Genomic DNA, 18,591 nt, shown 5'->3' on the forward strand with positions numbered 1-18,591 from the left:
GAGGAATAGGTGAAGCCTCCTTACACTATAGTTCAAAAAGGATGGCATTGGGATCACATGTCTTCCAATCTCAATAGTAATGTAATGACCGCTGTACATGGTTTGTGAATTGCATTTTGAAACTCCAGCTACACTGCGATGCCGACGCAGAAGAGTGGTTAAGAGGAACGCTGAGTAGGACGCTCAAAAGAAATAGGTTAAGCAGTAACTTGATTGTTTTAACCCCCCAGTTTTCACATTTTTACTTCCAAACAGCAAATGAGAATTTAGTTATACACTTCGACAACACGGTATGGCAAAAGAAGCTACAATGGTTGACGTAACATTAAGCATATATCTTCCCAAAGTGCCAGGTAGGTACAATTGTTTAAAACCCGACAATGAGACTCGTGATTTCTATTTTGAAGGGGCAGAGTACATACGATTAGAATAATTAAAATTCCCTTGGGAATAATCGTAGGAAAGGTCGTTTTTGTTTATGTAAATTGGACCAGTAGCAACATCATTAAGCAATTTGAAGGTTACTAAAAAGGTGAATATTCGAACCAAAATCAGCAAAAGAAAATCACGAATCATCTAAAACATAAAATTCCACCCTTTAATTATGCTTTAACCGAGAGAGAGACCTGACAGGATTGTTTATGGTCTTATAAAAACGGTTGATTTATAGGCATCCCTACCATTTTGCCAACAAATATTTGCAAACCTTAAAGCTACATTAAGTTATTCTGGTTGTTTTCCGTTGAATTCCTGATTTACTTACATCAGGATATCTCAGAGGGTATGGCAGTTTTGAGCTCACATAAGCATTTACCCTGAGATGACTGCCACGAAACAAAACGCAAAACATTTAGCAATTTTTATTTTAGTTGACCAAGACGGTTTATGACTCCTTAACATCAGGAAAACGTCCACGTGAAGGAGTTTATGTGAGATGTGCTGAAGCATTATCAGTGGACTCTTTTGATGAAAGAGTCGTTAACAAGAACTCCACTAAAGACCTTGGAAATTGTTTGAAAGTGAAAAATTGAGTGAAACTATAGAATCACGCATTACGTTATAAGAAATGGGAGGGGTGTTTTATCCATTTCAATTTCAAAACAAATAACTGTGCTTGATTATTCGCTATAATTATCGAGTAAATTAATTCAGGTTCATAACGGGTTCAGAAATCAAAAAATAAATACGTCTTGCCTGAAGCCGATTGTACTTACTACAATTATTGTATTCATAAAGATGTTGTATTGCACAAGCCATCATATTCCCATAAACTACTGTTTTAAATCGATTTCCGGACAGTATAGAATATTTACAAATTCTGCGCTCCCAATGGGAGCTACCCTAATAAATCATGCTATTTCTTAAATAGAGCCAGATCTAACTCTATTCAATATTTTAGAGGTTGTAGAAAAGACTATGACTATGAGGACAGCAGCTACCGTTCCTGAACTATTAAAGGACATGGGGATAGATTTTGTTTATAAGTACTTAAACCAACAGTAGAGACTTATTTATAGCGTTAAGGCAGATGGTTGGTCACGAAGCTTTGTACTTTCTGATGCACAAATTGACAATTCCAACCAGTGCATTTGCGAGGTGTAGCCACTTTTGAAATCAAATAATAATGGATCTCAAGTCCAAACCAATCAAACAAAAAAAGGACCTAGCTTTTTCATCTGTGTAGCCTGACAGATCCCAAGCAAAAGTTTGTGAAATTGAATTTATGTAAAAAGTTACCCAGAAACCTATTTTCATGAGACTGGATAACTAAAATTTTTCCCAGATTGAAAAGAAGAGACACTAATCCACCATCATGATCAGCTAATTTACATGAGCTGGAACAACGGTTGAGTAAAAGAGGCAGTAAATACTTTAATGGAATTTAACTCGAGTTCGTATTTAAGATAAAGTCAACAGAGAGCTGGGTCCTTTATAATGACGAGACGCGATGTTTAGAATTCATGAAGGCAAATTCTCGCAGTTATCTCGAGTTTTAATAAGGGGGAGTATTTATGAAAGTTGCGAATCAATTCCATTTCAGTTTCTAATTTATTAAACGATTCGTTAGAATTAGAACAGACACTAAGTGGAGCCAGCAGAAAGGCTAACGAAGTGTAAGCCACTAAGTCACGCAAAACAGGCTGAATAAGTCAGTGAAACAAGCGGAAAGATAAGCACGTCTATCCAGAGATTTCCAGCGAAATGCCCACGAAGGGAGGTACAGAAGGAAGGCCAGCAAAGACGCACAGACGCGCGCGTGGAGTCTTTCTCCTTCGCTCGCTCTTCCCGCCCTCTCTCGCTCTCAAACGATCGATAGCCACGATGCCGCCTCGTTCGGCGCGTCTTCGGTACTGACAGAGCAGTGCATAATCAGGCCTGCCTACGCGATACGGAGGCCAACAAAGAGAAGTTTTGGAAATGTATTAGAGCCAAATTTTGCTACACATCAAAGTGATGCTAAGGTTTCGCACTTTTAAGCGTGCAGGTTTATGGAATTTTTGCTCCCAAATTGAGAGGTCGGTTTCAAAGATATTTAAGCTAATATAGCCAAATTTTTTTACAATACGCGCGTCAAAATGATAAACATGTCACGGTGTTCGGTAGTAAAGCAGTCATTCGTGCAGAAAATTAGCTCACTATTTGGTAATCAGAAAAAAACTTACTTGTAAATTTGTTTAACCTTAAATCCTTTTATTAAAAATACTACAAAAAACAAATCAAAAATCGTGCTTGTTTACCCCTTACAAATGTAAACCGGATTAAAACAGTGACGCTAAGTAACTAAAATATGACTTACTAAGACGATTCATCTCAATAATCTAGGCCCAAAAAAGGTAAAGTTGAATATTTTAAGCAAATTTATTAGTTTATCAGATACCAAGGCAGCAATCCCGCGCATTGGATTTATTAGGAATCTTACATAAGCTTACAAATAAAAAGATGCGCAACCCCATTAATAAATCGGGATTCTTATTTTGTTGAAAGTTAGGAAACAAACCGGAGAGAGGAATTGGCAGTAGAGGATCAAGGGTACAGTAATACCACTAAAGGGCAAATTGCATATGAAACCAAAATCAGATCAGAGATTACAAGGATGGCAGAAGCCACCCGCTATAGGTTTGCGAAATGCTAAGTGTTTCTTAAATTACTGAAATAAAAAAGTAGAGAAAGTGAATTCCGATCCTAACTTCTCTGTAATATAGTCTTAGCCAAAGAAGCTGTTATTCTTTGCTCAAGGGTAGCTAAACCTGGGTTAATTTCTGTTGAATTTCGAGTGTAGAGCACTTTATTGTCCGCGCAACACTTAACGTCAGCACTAAGCATTACGATTTAATTGGTGTTGGAGCAATTATCTCAACACGATATCTTGCATTTGATAGGAATCGACAGTTTTGTAGGTAGCCCAACGCATTGGCATGGGGTGGTAGATACTTTGCTCCATTGTTTAAGATTGAAAAAGGGTCTACACTTCGGTCCTGATTGAAATGTTTCACGTTTTCGTATGTCTTATCTATTACCAAATAAATTTGATAAAATTTGTATCACTTGAAAGTAACACAGTTTATTACAAAACGCATCTTATACAGACCATATAAGCACACTTCTCCCCCAAGTGAAAATATGCGTTTTTAGCAGTTTTATAGATGATATTTTCCTTTATTTGTGAAGCTTTTTTAAAATTGACTAAGGAAAATTGCACAAAATTTGAAGTAAATTATCTTCAACAACAGATTTAAAGATGCCATTAATCAAACCCCTTTTTATCAAATACATTTTAAAATCACAAGAAATTAATAAGATTATGAAATAAAAAGAAAGCTCAACAGTGTTTTTTGACACAGCATCGACAAACTTGTAATCACATGAAAATACTGGGAAATAATTATATGATTTAACCTATGTTGACCAAAATTAAATTTCTCTACGTAAAAAGAACACTTTTTCAAGCCAAAAAGTCATAAAATGTCAAGTTCACTATCAACAGACGATAAATTTTTACAGTTTTATGATATAACGATAAGGTGAGTAGAACAAAACGACCAACTTGCTCCTAAACATAGGCATGTTAGGTAAGCATCGAGCTAACGAAAAGTAAATCTAGAAGAATGTTGAAGAAACCGTAAATTAAACTGGACGTGCATTAGGAAATGATTTTATACTGCCGAACTGCTATGGAGTCTAACAAAACCTCTATCGAGAACACAGTCAATAAAATTAATTAATAAGGATACATTAAAGCTTCAAATGGACTACCGTGACACAAAAATCTACCACATTTTTAAGGAAAGGGAGATGTTTTTAGTCCTACCTCAATGACCCGTTTCGAATTACCGTCAAACATCTGTGTCCAGATTATTGAAGCTGGTCACAGAAATTAAAATACTAGTCTAAGAACTCCGTGAGACCGAGGAGATTGAGCACTTACCCTCAGGTTCGGAATCGTCGTGAACCGGGGTGGAACGACCAGAATGGGGAAAGACCAGATGGGTGGGTGAGGTTGCGTGAGGAGGTGGTGGTCGTGCAGGTGAGGGACTACGTCGCCTTGAGGGCGAGGCGCTGCGGGTGGAACTACCTGATTCGTTCCTTCAAGATCAAACAACCGATTGCTACCATTACTGAGTTCTGACGTCATATCCATGATATGGAAGACAGTCGAGTGGTGGTTTGAAAGGGTATCTTGAGTGAAATTTCGACTAGAGTTAACGTTGGGGTCTTAATTCCCAATAATAGTTTCCTGAGCCTAGTGATATTTGAAATGTGGAAGACTTAACGCATCATCAGTCAAAATGTAAATTCGTAAGTTGCCTTTCGACTGGTGTACAATAAGACGTACAACCATAGAACATATAACAACAATGCAACCCGAAACGACAAATTTTTTTGACCTAAAAGGAATATATAAAAATAAAAGTAAAAGCTCATTTAACTGGAATTTCGCACGCATTTAACAACAGTTTTTTAAACAAATTTTTCGACAAACGAAAAGCGCAGTTTTAAAGCTCTCTCATGAGACCAATCTTATATGTAAATCCTGCTAACATACAAGATCGCAAAAGTGTTTAGCTTTCATTAAAAATGGAATCACAAACCTCTATAACACAATACTGGTAAAATAGATGTAAAACCCGTAAAACATCACCAGTGAGATGGGAATTCAACCACCAGATTCAGTGATTAAGCTCCAAGAACCGCTGCTTCAAACTAGAAAAAAAGGACACTAACCAAGATTTCCGCGTTTGTCGCGGGGTGAGAGTTACCGAGTGTTTTACTGCTTGGTTGGTGCGATCTGCTGACTGGACAAAATGAATGGTTGCTGCGGCAATAACGGCCTGTTGCTGTTCAGGCGACAGTCCTAAGAATTAAAATCACCAAGAACATTAGCACTCGACCGTAAAGTGATTTGAACTACTCCAAAGGTTGAACTCTTAGGGTTAAAAATGTCTAAAAATTTTCTGCTAATCTACTTCTACGGAACGACTCAGACAACCAAATAAGACCCACATATCAAAAAATAAGGATTAAATACCGCAATCAAATGGAAAAATACAAAAAGAACAGATGACTGCAGCTGAAGTAGAGGTCAAGAGCATCAACAAAAAAGTAGAAAGACATGCTGCATAAATTCACGACTATATGGGGAAAATAGGAAAAACAACGCCGAATATCCTATATTAAGTTCCGTTAACACAACTTCAGTGAATAAAGCGCCTTAGAATTAGGCTATCTCCATTGGTATTTCAGCATCAAAAGTAGTTAGCGCAATAGACCTTGTAAACACGCTTCTATTAAAATCAATGGCCTAAAGAGGGCAGTAAGCAGTAAGGCACGGATGGCGTCACCGAGTGAAATGCAACTATAGTCTCGCTTACCCACTCCTTCACCTCCGTCCTCATCCTCCTCTCTCTCCTCTTCCCTCACACCCTCCTCCTTTTCCGGCTCCTCCTCTTGTCCCTCCTCCAACACCGTCTGCTCTTCATCTTCTACAGGCTCGGTGCATTCGCCATCAGGACCCGTGATTACGACCTCCGCAGGCGGCACTTTTACGGCCGCCTGGGCGTTCGTCTCGTCAGCCGCCACCGTATCGACGAAGTCGGCGATTAGGAGACTATTGGCTGTAGATGCTGGATCTGTTGATGTGGCCTGCTTCACTGCACCCGGTGATGAGGTCGGACGGGTGGGTGATTTCGGCCGAGCCGGGGAAGCACTGGCCTTCAATTTCGATGCCGGTGACAGTGGTTTTGCTACAGGTTCCTTTGGCTTCGCAGCCACCGCTGTCACCTCCTCCACATCGTCAATATCAGCATCTTCGCTGCAATAATACGAAAAAAAAGAAGGCTAGACTCCACTTTCAACACCATCTAATAAATTTCCAGCACAAACATTATGCAACAAACCAAGAAAGAACTTAAAGCATTTGTTCAAAATGAAATGTTACACCTTTAATACTTACGCATATATTTACATTGGGTTCCATTAAAACCCAAATAGCCAATCGAGTTATTGTGACAGGCACGTCGGATTTTCACCTTACTGACAAAAGATTATGTTTAATCTTAAACATATCAGGCATATACAAGTTATGCTTTCAAAAACCAGTGGTGACATTGAACCAATTTGAGCGCAAGTTGAACTGCAGCGAATCTTGGAAAACCTCTATTTCATCCACAATGATGCTCTCGTGCTAACAAATTAACGCTCATTGACAAATTGAGAATGGGGAAATAAGGAGGTCATTTAAGGCAAATTTTGAGGAAACATTAGACTCGATAGTCAACGTCCCTTTGAATGCGTTAAAAAGAGGATGTGCCGAGGCTTCATGCCACTGAAAATCGCTCCTTTCACGAGGAAATACATCCAAAACTTATGATATAGATGGCATTAAAATGTATAAGAAGTTATTTAGATATAGTTTAAAATTATGTCTTGGGGTTAACATGCTGCCATGATATCCCAAAATTGATAGTTTTACACCTAACTTTATATTATTGCTTAGTTAAGTTCTTGAACATATTTAAAACAACAGCCAGCCAAACTGTGAACATGAAAATCTCCCATTGCTTCGTCTAGAGTTTCTTAAGGGAAGGGAAGTAATGGCACCAAAATTTCAGGGAATTCGAAATTTTCATGTTACTGCTTAAAATGACAAACTTTTTGGTAAACAGATTGAGAATTGCAAGGCAATTCTGAGGTAGGGTAGGTCAGACCTCATGATGTGTGCAGGATTGTGCGTTGCTAAGGCGCGAAGTGAGGTAATCACTTGGACGTCGGCTACTTTTGCAATTTAGAGGGATCCCCTCCACTAAACTCTCCTTTTTTAATAAAAAACACCACACCCCATTACTTCTTTACCATATCATTAATAATCGCCCCTACTTTCAGTTTCTCCCTGCTGTCGGTACTTTCCAATGGGAAAACAAACGCAAAATGCACCTTAACTCCGGCGGGAAAAACGGCACTTTAGCTTATGGCAGAAATGCTGACATTAAACAGCATTTGAAAGGATAACGTACCAGCCAATTTCCGCCATTAGATATTCAAAGAAAACAGAATCTAGGCTGTAATGGATCAAGGAAAGCCGCCATTCCATTTTCCGATAACACTACGTGTCTCTGTTAATAAATACAGTGGGATTGAAAATACGCATTTTGAAAAGTTAAACACAACTAAGGTTCTTTGTAAGTAAATCACGTAAGATTCGGTCACTCTTAAGGGCCTAGCTAACTTTGCTCTTTTAAACATGGTTTTAAGTCACAATGAGTACTTGGACTTCCAATTTGTCCGCTACTAAACATCCCAGCAATTCAAAACATGCCACGTCGGCATTTTAATTTATATTTCACTCATATGTAGTTTTTCATAGGCAAGCAAAGGCAACACGGGTATCTCGATTCAGGAAATTTCGCATATTTTCCATTTGTCGTGAGAATGACACTGGAAAAGAAAACGAGCAGAACTGTAGGCTGTGGATAACTTTTCACTTTCTAACGCAAAACTCGAATTTGATACAAAATTAGTGCAAAAATGCTAGTACACATTTGATGACTAAGAGGAACATAACGTGCTGATAACCTTCTAATCGGGATATGACCGAATTACTTTGATAGCCATACTTAGAAAGTATTGTTTAATAACTTTACATGATTTGGATACTCCTTAAGACATCCAGCATCTTACAAATCTGTGTAATTTGAGACAATTCATTTTAGGATAAATAATGACAAAAATCGTGATTGACTGGTTATAAAAGGGGCAGGAGATCCATGGATCATGATATACAAAACAATGTAAAGCTAACTGGACGAAAACGATCTTACCCAGCCTTCTTCTTTTTCAGAAGAGCAAGATGCTGTTCCATTGCTTCAAGTATTTGCGGAGGCACCTTCGGTAGGCAGATAGTCGGATAAAATCCAGACATCAAACCAGAAAAAAGGATGCCTATGAGGAAGTGTCTTACAGGATGTAATCCCATCGATTCCTTGTCCCCAATTCCAAGACTCTGTGAAAATGTAACATCAAAACACTCGTCACTGATAGTTGAAATGTTAATACTTTCAAGGATATGTGTACTCACCTCTGCTACTGTCAAGAATTCATCAACTCTAGACATCACATTAGGAAAATCCCGATAAAGTTCAATAGCTGTCTTGCAATGAGAAGGTTTCATTGAAAAGTATTTCTCTGTAGTAAAAGTAAAATATTCCATTTTAAAGTTAACCAATCAGACTGCACTATAAGTAGAAACTCACCAACGAGATTCATCATGCCTTCGTTATAGGAAGCAAATAACCGTATGAGGTCCTTATAAAGTAGGATGAATGCTGCATTAATAATCAGATTATTGAGATCCTTCTCGGTAGCCTAAGGCACAAAGAGATATTAGGTTTGCGATTCGATAACGTTTAACATTTATAATGTAACCAACATACCTCGAACTTAAATAGAACGTAAAGTTGATCTCGAAGAACAGGTAGGACCTTCAATAACTATAATCAGCATGAATTAATAAGAACGAAAAGTTAAAAAGGTAGAAAGCATTCACTTGTACAACAATCAATACCAAACGACACCCAATGTAGCACGTGGTGCTAGTGAGAGTTTTACGAATACTTCACCTTATCAGCTGGCATAGTACGCATAACACCATCGTCTTTACTAAAATCAGAGCATTCGATTTTATTAATTCGCATCCCCAAATATTCACAAACATTTTACAAATAAAAAAAATAGACGATGTGTGATTCTCTACAAGACGCCAATAATTTGATAGGAATAATAGCTAATATGTAATCTCAAGACCCATAACTAATGCTAGCACCTGATGAGTGAAAAATGGGATAAGCATACAAACAATTAGTTTCGGTAAAATATAAAATCTCCGTACTTTAACAAGTCTAAAATGGTCCTCAGTTTGACGCGAACACAACTTACCCACGCTTAACTTTACAGAAATCAAACGCCATCTTCTGATATGACTCCGTTTTTTCAGCCAAATATTTTGAATACTTGCGGATGAAAAGCGACATTTCATAAGCTATCACTCATAAATCTAACAAAATACCTCACATTGGGAGCTCGATTTATCATTAAAATGAGGAAGGTTGAATCGACAGTTGTTTGAAGCCATGTATTGTGAGATTTTCTACAAAGTGTACCTCATTAAACACGTACCTCATTCCCATAATTAAGTAAGTGATGCGTAGTTATGAGTGCCTTGAATACAATAACCCAGGATTTTTCACGAGTTCTTTCGGATAAGAAGTTGACAAGAAGGGGTATAGAGACACTTGGTTCATTACTCAGTCTTGTCAGATCTACAATGGAACTGAGGAAGCATTGTCTTACTTTCCAAGTGCTTTCTTTTGGGGGCAATCAGTTCTTCTGTTGAAGCCTTAGCAACGACTTTCCCCAAAGCAGATCCAGCTAAGCTGTATTTAGCTTGCGTAACTCTATCCATGAAACTCTGACCAGTTCCACTCCCCGCAAGCTGTTTGGCCATTTTACCTGCCATTTTTGCCGTCATATCTTCCGAAAAGTCGAAGTCAACCACTGTCTTAGACCGCTCGCGGGGGGCAAGTTCAAGGTCATGAGATAAAGCGTATATTACAAACATACATCCACTGGTTTTCGTAACTGTAAGGCTATAAAGGTATCAAACTTTGAAACACGGGTCAGATATTTTCGCCATTAAAGAGCACATTTGAGTTTTTTGTAAGTTTAAATTATTTAAGAGCAGCAATAAGCTTATAATATTATGGAAAACTTATAATAGACAAGATTACAATTGATTAGAAAGCTACAAAGCAAAAGCGACAATAATACATGCTTTCAGGCAGGGAAGGTTTTAGCACTCAGAAACGAAAATGACTATTGAAACCCTACACAAATGTTTTTCTGTTTCCAGATAGAAAACTGCTTTTTATTAATGAGTCAATGACTACTTACTTTACGCATCTTAATTTTTGTTTCAAATTTCCGTCGCACGCGTGCGGTCTGCATGATTGATAGGCTTTGGTACCTCGTTAGCTAATTGGGTCCCGGCTGCTTGATGGTCTCGGCAGATCTAGAGACGTTGAATATTCTTTCGCTTAAAAATCCTTCTCTAAGAGGTAAAATATTCTGTATAATCATTTTAAGCTACAAACGACTACGAGAAGGCTTTAACTTATCAGTATCTCGAGTGGAAACAAAAATTTGTCGGATTTAGTGGTAATAAAGCAAATCAGAAAAGTCAACTTACGGTACATGCCGAATCTTGTTTAGAATATTTTCAGGCACTTTCGGAGGACTTATTGTCGCGTGTGTTCCTCACTGGCAACTCGTTAAAAGGCATCGATATAGTTATCGCTCAATGTATCGAAGATCATTTGGTAGGGGTGAATGGGTTTTTGAATTTCTATTTAAGTTTGGCATGTCCTTTGAAGAGAAGGAGAAGCTGTGTGGTGCTCTGCGCTGGTACACTCTTGTGCAAAAGCTTTATCCATCTTTGATGTTTGTGCCCTTCCAGCGAACGAAAATCTACTGAACCTATTTCTGTCATCTCCACCTTTATCTTTTGTCGTTTTACGTCTGTTTTGGATGATATGGGGATCAATGTGTAAATACTGTCGAAATTAATAAAGCTTTTGCCCCAGGCTGTTCTCTCCAACTTCCTACTACGGGCTTTCTGTTCCAATTCCAGCCTCGTCCTTTTGTTTTCTCCATAGAAAACCATGAATTTCGACGGAGCCATCGTTCTCGCTCCTATGGTCCGCGTCTCTACGCATCCAATGCGTTTACTCGCTCTTCGCTACGGCGCCACGTACGTCTACACCGAGGTATGTTTGCTTTCACGAAAGCGATATTGCGTCTTGTTAGCTAATGCAGAATCAAAACTACGGTAGCTTCGTTTGGTTACACTAACTTGCTTTCTCTTCCTTACAGGAAATAATTGACTACAAACTTCTTAGAACAACCCGCTTGGAAAACAGTGAGTCTGAAATGCCTGAGTAACAGTCATTTGTTTTCTACACACGGGCAGGCATATCATTATAATCTTGCCTTATTAGAGAAACTGGGAACCGTTGATTATGTTTACGATGATGGTTCCATTGTGTTCCGTACGTCGACCGAGGAGAAGGGCAAAGTCGTACTTCAGCTGGTAAGTGCGATTCTCAGCTTGACACTCCGCATTTCCAATCGGGCAGAAGCTGAACGCACTTCCTTTTGCTTTCCTTAGGGTACAGCGGATGCTAAACGAGCTCTGATGGCTGCACAGAAGGTGTGAGTTTATATACGACTTCAGCTGGATTTAGAATTTGCATCTTGTCCTGTTTATTATTCCCCCACCTTTATTCTCAGTCAAGGTGATGTCGCTGCAATCGATGTAAATATGGGCTGCCCCAAGTATTACTCCATCAAAGTGCGTTACTTCTTCATGTGATAACTAGTTGCATATTGCTTTTTATCAATTGATTTCGACACTTTGAGGTATTTATTAATTGGACAGATCTTCGCCTTTTCATTTAGTGTTATTTCGGTTATTTTCTTGTGAAAGTGTAGGCATTATAGGTGAATATCCCATTTTTGACGTAACCTCATTTCAAATTGTTGAGCACTTGATAGGAAGGTAGAATTGGTCCTTTGGTTGAATCATTTATCTAATCATTGAGTCTATCTTTTTTCAGTCCCATATTTTCCTACCCTTCACATGATTAGACGTATTGTTTAAAAGCTGTTTTTTTCCTTCCAGGGTGGTATGGGCGCTGCACTTCTACGAAATCCGGAGAAGATAAAAACCGTTAGTTGGCTTATCTTTTGATATCCTCACACGTTCAGATAATTGTTATTACAATTGCATGGATAATCGCTGTGATAGATGTAAATATCTTGTCGCTGGACAAAAGTGATGCGAAACCATGAGGTTGGTCAGCACTAATTTTTTGTTAATTTTATTTTGAATTAGAATCCAGCAGATATTTAGCCCTTTGCTCTAAGTGCTTGACTGAATGAGGTGCAATTGTTGTTTGGGGGGTGACCGTATTTTGTTCGTCTTAGATTCTGACCAAACTCGTTCAATTCCTTCGTGTCCCCGTGACTTGCAAGATAAGGATCCTTAGCACGGTACGTTGGCAACATTTGTATCTCTGCGATTTTGCCGTTTCTTATATTGCTGGGAGCTTTCATGCTTGTTTCATAGGCTATATCTATTGGTGATCTAAGTATTTGTCATTCATTTGTTGCGTATTCCCACAAAGTTACGTATATTTCTGTAATAGGAAATTATTAAATTACCCGAATACATTTGAGCACATGAGCAATTTCATCGTGATAACAGACATTTTTTTCTTTGTCTTTTATACGGTACATTAAATTCTTTTCGTTTTGAGAATTGAAAGAAGTCAAATGTATACACTGACACACCCTGTCTGATTTAGGATACAGCCTTACTGATTTACCTTCTTTTCAAGTCTTCATAACGGTGTTTAATTGGTCCAAAACTGATAGCCTTTCGATGCACAGGAATGATTCCAATAGTTTACCGAAAATGCAAGCAATTTTGGTCTCGGATTTCGAGTACATTTTGAACTGAAAGGACTTGTCTTTCCTCATATAGAATGAATCTCAGAAGCAAATTTACCGCTTTTTTTTTACAGTTACCAAGTTTGTGCTCTATTTTGTGCAGCATTTTGCCAATTTGGTCGTTTTAAGCAGCTGAAATTGGAGACGTATCTGCGTTTTATTTTAACCAATTCCAAAAAAAGCTCTTGTCTTTTTCGTCTGTATTTCTACCTACTACAAACACGTTGAATCCTAACTTCCTTCATTTCCTCGCCGTTACAGATGGAGGAAACGCTATCGCTGGTGCGTCTGATCGACTCGACAGGCGTGGCTGCGATAGCGGTTCACGGACGGACGCGCGAAGAGCGTCCGCGTGACCCCAATCACGACGACGTCATTCGCGCCATCTCCCAAGCTATCAAAACCCCGATCCTCGCCAAGTGAGTGTCTTCTCTCCGTTTTCTATGTCTATTACACTGATCACTTGGCGTTAGTTTAGTTTACTGCATGACAGTACTTTAGACAATGCCATATGATTTATTCTTGCTCAAAAGCGTATTGAACTCCAGGTATTTGTGAACGGGGTTGAGTTTTTTACTAACTCCTTTGATAAGAAATTAGCAGGTGTTTGCTTAAATCCTTCAACGATTAGCTGCAAAATCATTTATTAAAAAGTGCCTGCCTCCTATTGATATAATCAAGGTGCATCGTATTACCCTCTCATTTCGTCGATATGGTACTAGTACTGCGGTTTCCTTTGTGTTACCAACTGGTCCATTGACTTCTGGTCAACATTTCTTCTTTTAGCCATGCAATTTTACGTACTTTTTTGTTTGCATGGCGTAAAAGTGGATGTATGACTTGCTAAAGTGATGTAGTTTTCGAGAATGGTTATTGAAAAAAAACTGTTGTTTCTTGATCATGGCACGCGTGGTGAACTCTCCACATTCGGGTCAATTAACTCATTTACTTTTCCAGTCCTGCAAGGCGGATCACTGAGCTATTCATTCGAGTTGTTTGGCAATAGCGCGTCTTCCTCTTTTCCCCTTATAATCACTGAATCATTGCAGTGGTTTTGAGATTTCACTGGATGAGCTGTCTGTGGTGAAGGTGGGAATATAAAGTAATTTTGGTAGAACTTTACACATATTAAACATATGGTTTCAGTAAATGATTCCCAAATGCGCGAAATCCGATGTTGAGTAGGACGTCACAGTTATTTCACGAACATTTACACCATTTTCTAAGATAATCGTAGGACACGTGTCCCCTGAAGGTGGAATGAAATAATTTCTAGAAAGCTTATATAGGATTTTTTGAGATTGTAAGTCCTTTTTCATCGGCCTCTATAATGTGGGTTCCCACTACTTCTAGCATATTAGGTGAATTGGTAAACTAACTCTGTAGAGACTAAGATGCGGAAGTCCATAAGCAACTGCATTGCTTTGAAGTGAATGCTCAAAGCCGTTTGTAACCATTGTGATGGGTGCGGTGTGTACAAATGACTTGGCTTGCTTGAGATCCACCAACCTTCGTCTGCGTGGAAGTGGAAATGTTGTGTTAAAGCATGAATTCCACCTTAAATTTGGCTGTTTTTTCACCTCTCCTGCAGCGGTGGCTCCAGGGATACAATTCGCCTGTACGAAGACATTGAATTCTTCCGTCAAGCGACAGGTGCGGCAGGTGTGATGATTGCCCGTGCGGCCATGTGGAACCCGGCCATTTTTGCTCCACCGCCACTCGACGCACCGCCACCTTCTGACGTGCAACTCGTCCGTGAGTATCTTCAACTTGTAAGTGTCTTTATCAATTTCAGCCCCTGTAAATAGTCGCCTAATTAGCGAAAAATTCTGGCTAAGTTCATTGCTTTGGTTGCGATCCTTTTGATCTACACTCCAAGTAATTTGGTTTCGCAATTATAAAGACGTCTTCCCCTACATTTTGTTCATCAACACCATAATGTGTGCTCGCTTTTTAAGGTGCTGGCTCGCTTCTATAGAAAAAGTGCTTATTCTTATCGCTGAGCTTGTTAAATAACTGAAACCAGCAGAACGCTCTTTGTAGACACTGCCAAAGTAGGTGAGGTTATGAAAAATACTAATATGCCAGCGCGAAGAGTGGAGGACTGTAAACTAGTGTGGAACGATTCAAGCTATGTTTAGACACTGAAAAATTCGTAATACGGTATCCACAGTACTTGAACTGCTGACCACTGCCTTTACTGTGCCTAATATTTGATGGCGCTTTAGTCCATTGCACCGCACACTTTTGGCAGACTGCGCTTATTTCCGAGCTTGTTGTCTACTTCTGTTCTCTGTCTCCTCACTGCCGTCATTATACAGCTGCATTTTTACCTTTACGTCTTTATGAGTACCTGCCACGTCACGATATAGTACGTATCTGCCCATGGTGGATGTGCTTGTGAGGCCATTTTGAACTATATTCCTCTTTTCTTTGCCAACTAGGCAGTGAAATATGACCATCATATCAGCGGAACAAAGATCTGCATTCAGCGCATGTTCAGTGGGAAGACTGGTTTGGCAGAGTACGTAAAGACAGGGTCTGTTGAAACAATGGCAGAGTTATGGTACGTGCTAATGGAAAGTAAAACAGTTATACGGTGATGTAAGAAACAGCTGTCAAGCGTAGCAGTGGACCCCTTGATTATAATATGCGAAGCTTGACGCAATTCACGTTTATGCTATCGTGGCGATTGACCTTATCCTTGACAACACTTTGAAGCGCGTGAGCCTATAAGTGGCTTTGACAAAGGCTCGCGCTAGAGTTGGGATACTAGTATTTTAGGTGGCCCAAACAGAACTCCACGCTACCATGTGGTGTCCGAAGTAAAAGAACAGTCGGAAAATGAAGTTGTCGTCATTTGTTGAAAATAGGAGGCGAATTTCTTATTCAGATACCGGTGAACCTTGCGTGAAATTGAGAAACGCCGCCACTAATGTTGCTGTACACGTATTTTACAAAAATAATATTGTCGCCAAGCTTAACCATAGTTCGACTATACGCTAGCAGGTGCTCGCAGAATTGGTCCCTAATTCCCATATCGACATGTGGTCGGTAACCATATTTGAGGCTCAGTAAGTGCATCCTGACCTCTCTGTCCATGGATTTTTGACACAATTGACCCCATGATACTGATTGGTTCCAATGATGATTGGATTAGTTTAGTATTGATGATGGTAAAAAGTGGCTTGGCACTAGTCGAAAACTGTTTCCGAAATGGCGTTTATTTACAGGTAACCAGTTGGACCAAACTAATTGTTAACCATGACGACTCAATGGCATCACATACGTTCTCTTACTGATCTCACTGTGAAGGTTAGCGGCGAAACTAATCTTTTACGACTAGGTATATGTGTGCATTATGTAGTCATTCATCGTTGATGACTCCTCCGAACACCTAGTTGTGCTAATCATTTGGCCAAAGAAGTTTCCTATTTCTGTTGCCTTGAAGTTTCCTCAGTTTCCTCAATCTTCAGTTGAATTGTTTGTTTTGTGCCGTTTCATGCATAGGTGTAAATGTGAATGTTAGAACAGAAGCACTTATGATATTTCCAGAGGTGTGTGCAGATCCGGCCATGTAAAAAATTTAATGTAGTCATATTGCGTGAAATCGGATAAGCCCTGTGAGACAAATTATCAGGTAATTTCGCAATCGCCCACGCAACAGCTTCAGAGTAGTTTTGGATACTGACCATTCCATCCACTTTTAGCGAGATCTGGAGTCTGCCACAAGAGGTTATCGAGAGCGCCAAACTCTGTTCGGATGACCGCGTTAGCGTTTTGGCGGAAATATCGACGAATGAAAGCTTCTTACAGGGGAAGAAACCGCGTTTGGAAGAGGAAGAGGCGAAGGATGGCAGCGAAGTGCTAACTCTGCCCCTCGGTTTTGTTCGCCATGAGTGGCCGGAAGTCGGTGACTTGCCCAAGCAAATCCTTATGCGGCACTGCAAACGCAAGCAAATCGATTTTCCCACATATTCGACTGTAAATTTTTATAATTGTTGGAATTTGGGCTGTCCAGCCACATCAACCTGACTACAGTAACTTCCACCATTTTTTTTCAACTTCCCATTGATTTTTTCTAAAGTAGTCACATTTAGTATCAGTACTGTATTGCACTGTAAAACATCCAAATTCATTCTCAGGACGAAACCGCCATTGTTTGATAGGTGGTTAGTCCTCATCTGCATGATATTTTACCAATTTCTGCTCTCTTTCATTTGCAGTGATTAGTCGGGTCTGCTCAACTTGGTGTACGAGTTGTCATTTTGAATCGAAAACGCCACCAGATCCACTTATTCGTTAATTTTTTCATTACCATTCTTTTTAAATTAAATCTAATTGCGATTATTACCTTCAATCATGGGTCAGATCACCTGTTCACGAATTACGTTGTCTATTTTAGGTTGAAAACAAGGCGTCAAGAACCTTCAGCAGCATCGTCACGTTGAATGGAGCAAGTTATGCACACAAAATTGCGTAAGTGCTTCAACAGTGGAATGCTTTCTCTGCAACTCATCCTCTAGAAGTATAGTGGCATCGATGTTTTTGCTATTGTTGGTGTAATTGATTCAAGTTGTCCTGCTTCCCTTGGAGTTCCAATTCGATGAACGCGTGACGATGGGGGGCTGGGCTTATTGCTGCGAAGTACTAAGCACCACTTCATTTTGCAGTTCCACCACGAAAAGATTCGCGGAACAGGCAGCTGCATTGGCTTGTCTAACACATTTGGGCATTTGGCCTCCGACACAGACAAACGAGAAGAATTCGTGATTCTTTTTGAGATAGCCATGTCTTCGTGATGATTATGCCGAAATGATTTATGTAAGTGTATATAAGCAAAATGTCTGTATTGTTTGTACCTAGATTTTGTGCATACATAGTGCACTTTTTGAGCCATTCTCGAAGACACAATGAGGCGGGTGACAGTATAAGTAATTGGTTTGTCAGCACATCGAAAGACTAGGAGGAGCTATCTATTGGTGTATGTGACTCGAGGAGGACGTCATGCTAGTCGAATCACCGAGGAATCAAACTATGATTGTGCAACGACATTGACTAAGACCTCAGGGACGAAATCACCCGCTCACATAATTCGAAATATGGTTGAGTGCATTTAAGTTATCGGCCGTCCATAGGTCAAAGGCTTGATGTAAGCGCTGGACTATAATGAAGTGGATTAGAAATTATCACACTGAGGTGATGGCGCGGGTGGTAATTGGGGTGTGGAACGATGTTGGATTAGAATGCCCTTTCCAAGCAACCTGTATGTAATTGTGTGGTCCAGTGACAAATATACTTGAGGAGGCATCTAGTATCCAGTTAAGGCGGAAGGTGGAGGAGCTGCGGGTATTGCGTCTGCTATTGAATTATTTGTGTTGTCCTCAGGACAGGAATTGGTGAGTTGTGTCTGCATACCAAACTGTAAGATAGCATTGAAAACAGTGTCCGAAACGATGGGTGGCATTTGCAATGACATCGTTGTTTTGGTACAGATTGTGGTGATAAGTGCATGTCAAAAGGTCGATGTGG

At 39.6% G+C, this 18,591-nt stretch overlaps 2 protein-coding genes across 2 annotated transcripts; one reads left to right on the plus strand and one right to left on the minus strand. All coding sequences in view use genetic code 11, as the record gives it.

Moving 5' to 3' along the window:
- Nucleotides 1-2,180: 2,180 nt before the first annotated feature.
- Nucleotides 2,181-10,111, minus strand: EGR_09381 (Clathrin coat assembly protein AP180; the record flags this gene model as incomplete). Its single annotated transcript, XM_024498630.1, has 10 exons — nt 2,181-2,380; nt 4,427-4,584; nt 5,224-5,353; nt 5,871-6,310; nt 8,316-8,497; nt 8,573-8,679; nt 8,748-8,859; nt 8,928-8,984; nt 9,670-9,812; nt 9,844-10,111. 10 exons carry the CDS (start codon nt 10,109-10,111, stop codon nt 2,181-2,183), a joined length of 1,797 nt encoding a protein of 598 aa, XP_024346969.1.
- A 1,099-nt stretch (nt 10,112-11,210) lies between these two features.
- EGR_09382 (tRNA-dihydrouridine synthase 2-like protein) lies at nt 11,211-17,832 on the plus strand (the record flags this gene model as incomplete). The annotated part of the gene is made up of 12 exons (XM_024498631.1): nt 11,211-11,315; nt 11,422-11,467; nt 11,547-11,638; nt 11,717-11,760; nt 11,839-11,899; nt 12,535-12,600; nt 13,321-13,478; nt 14,651-14,831; nt 15,504-15,625; nt 16,770-17,043; nt 17,465-17,538; nt 17,733-17,832. 12 exons carry the CDS (start codon nt 11,211-11,213, stop codon nt 17,830-17,832), a joined length of 1,323 nt encoding a protein of 440 aa, XP_024346970.1.
- Between the last annotated feature and the right edge of the window lie 759 nt (nt 17,833-18,591).

This window comes from Echinococcus granulosus (assembly GCF_000524195.1).
Source record: "Echinococcus granulosus chromosome Unknown EG_S00145, whole genome shotgun sequence".
NCBI classification, from domain to species: domain Eukaryota; kingdom Metazoa; phylum Platyhelminthes; class Cestoda; order Cyclophyllidea; family Taeniidae; genus Echinococcus; species Echinococcus granulosus.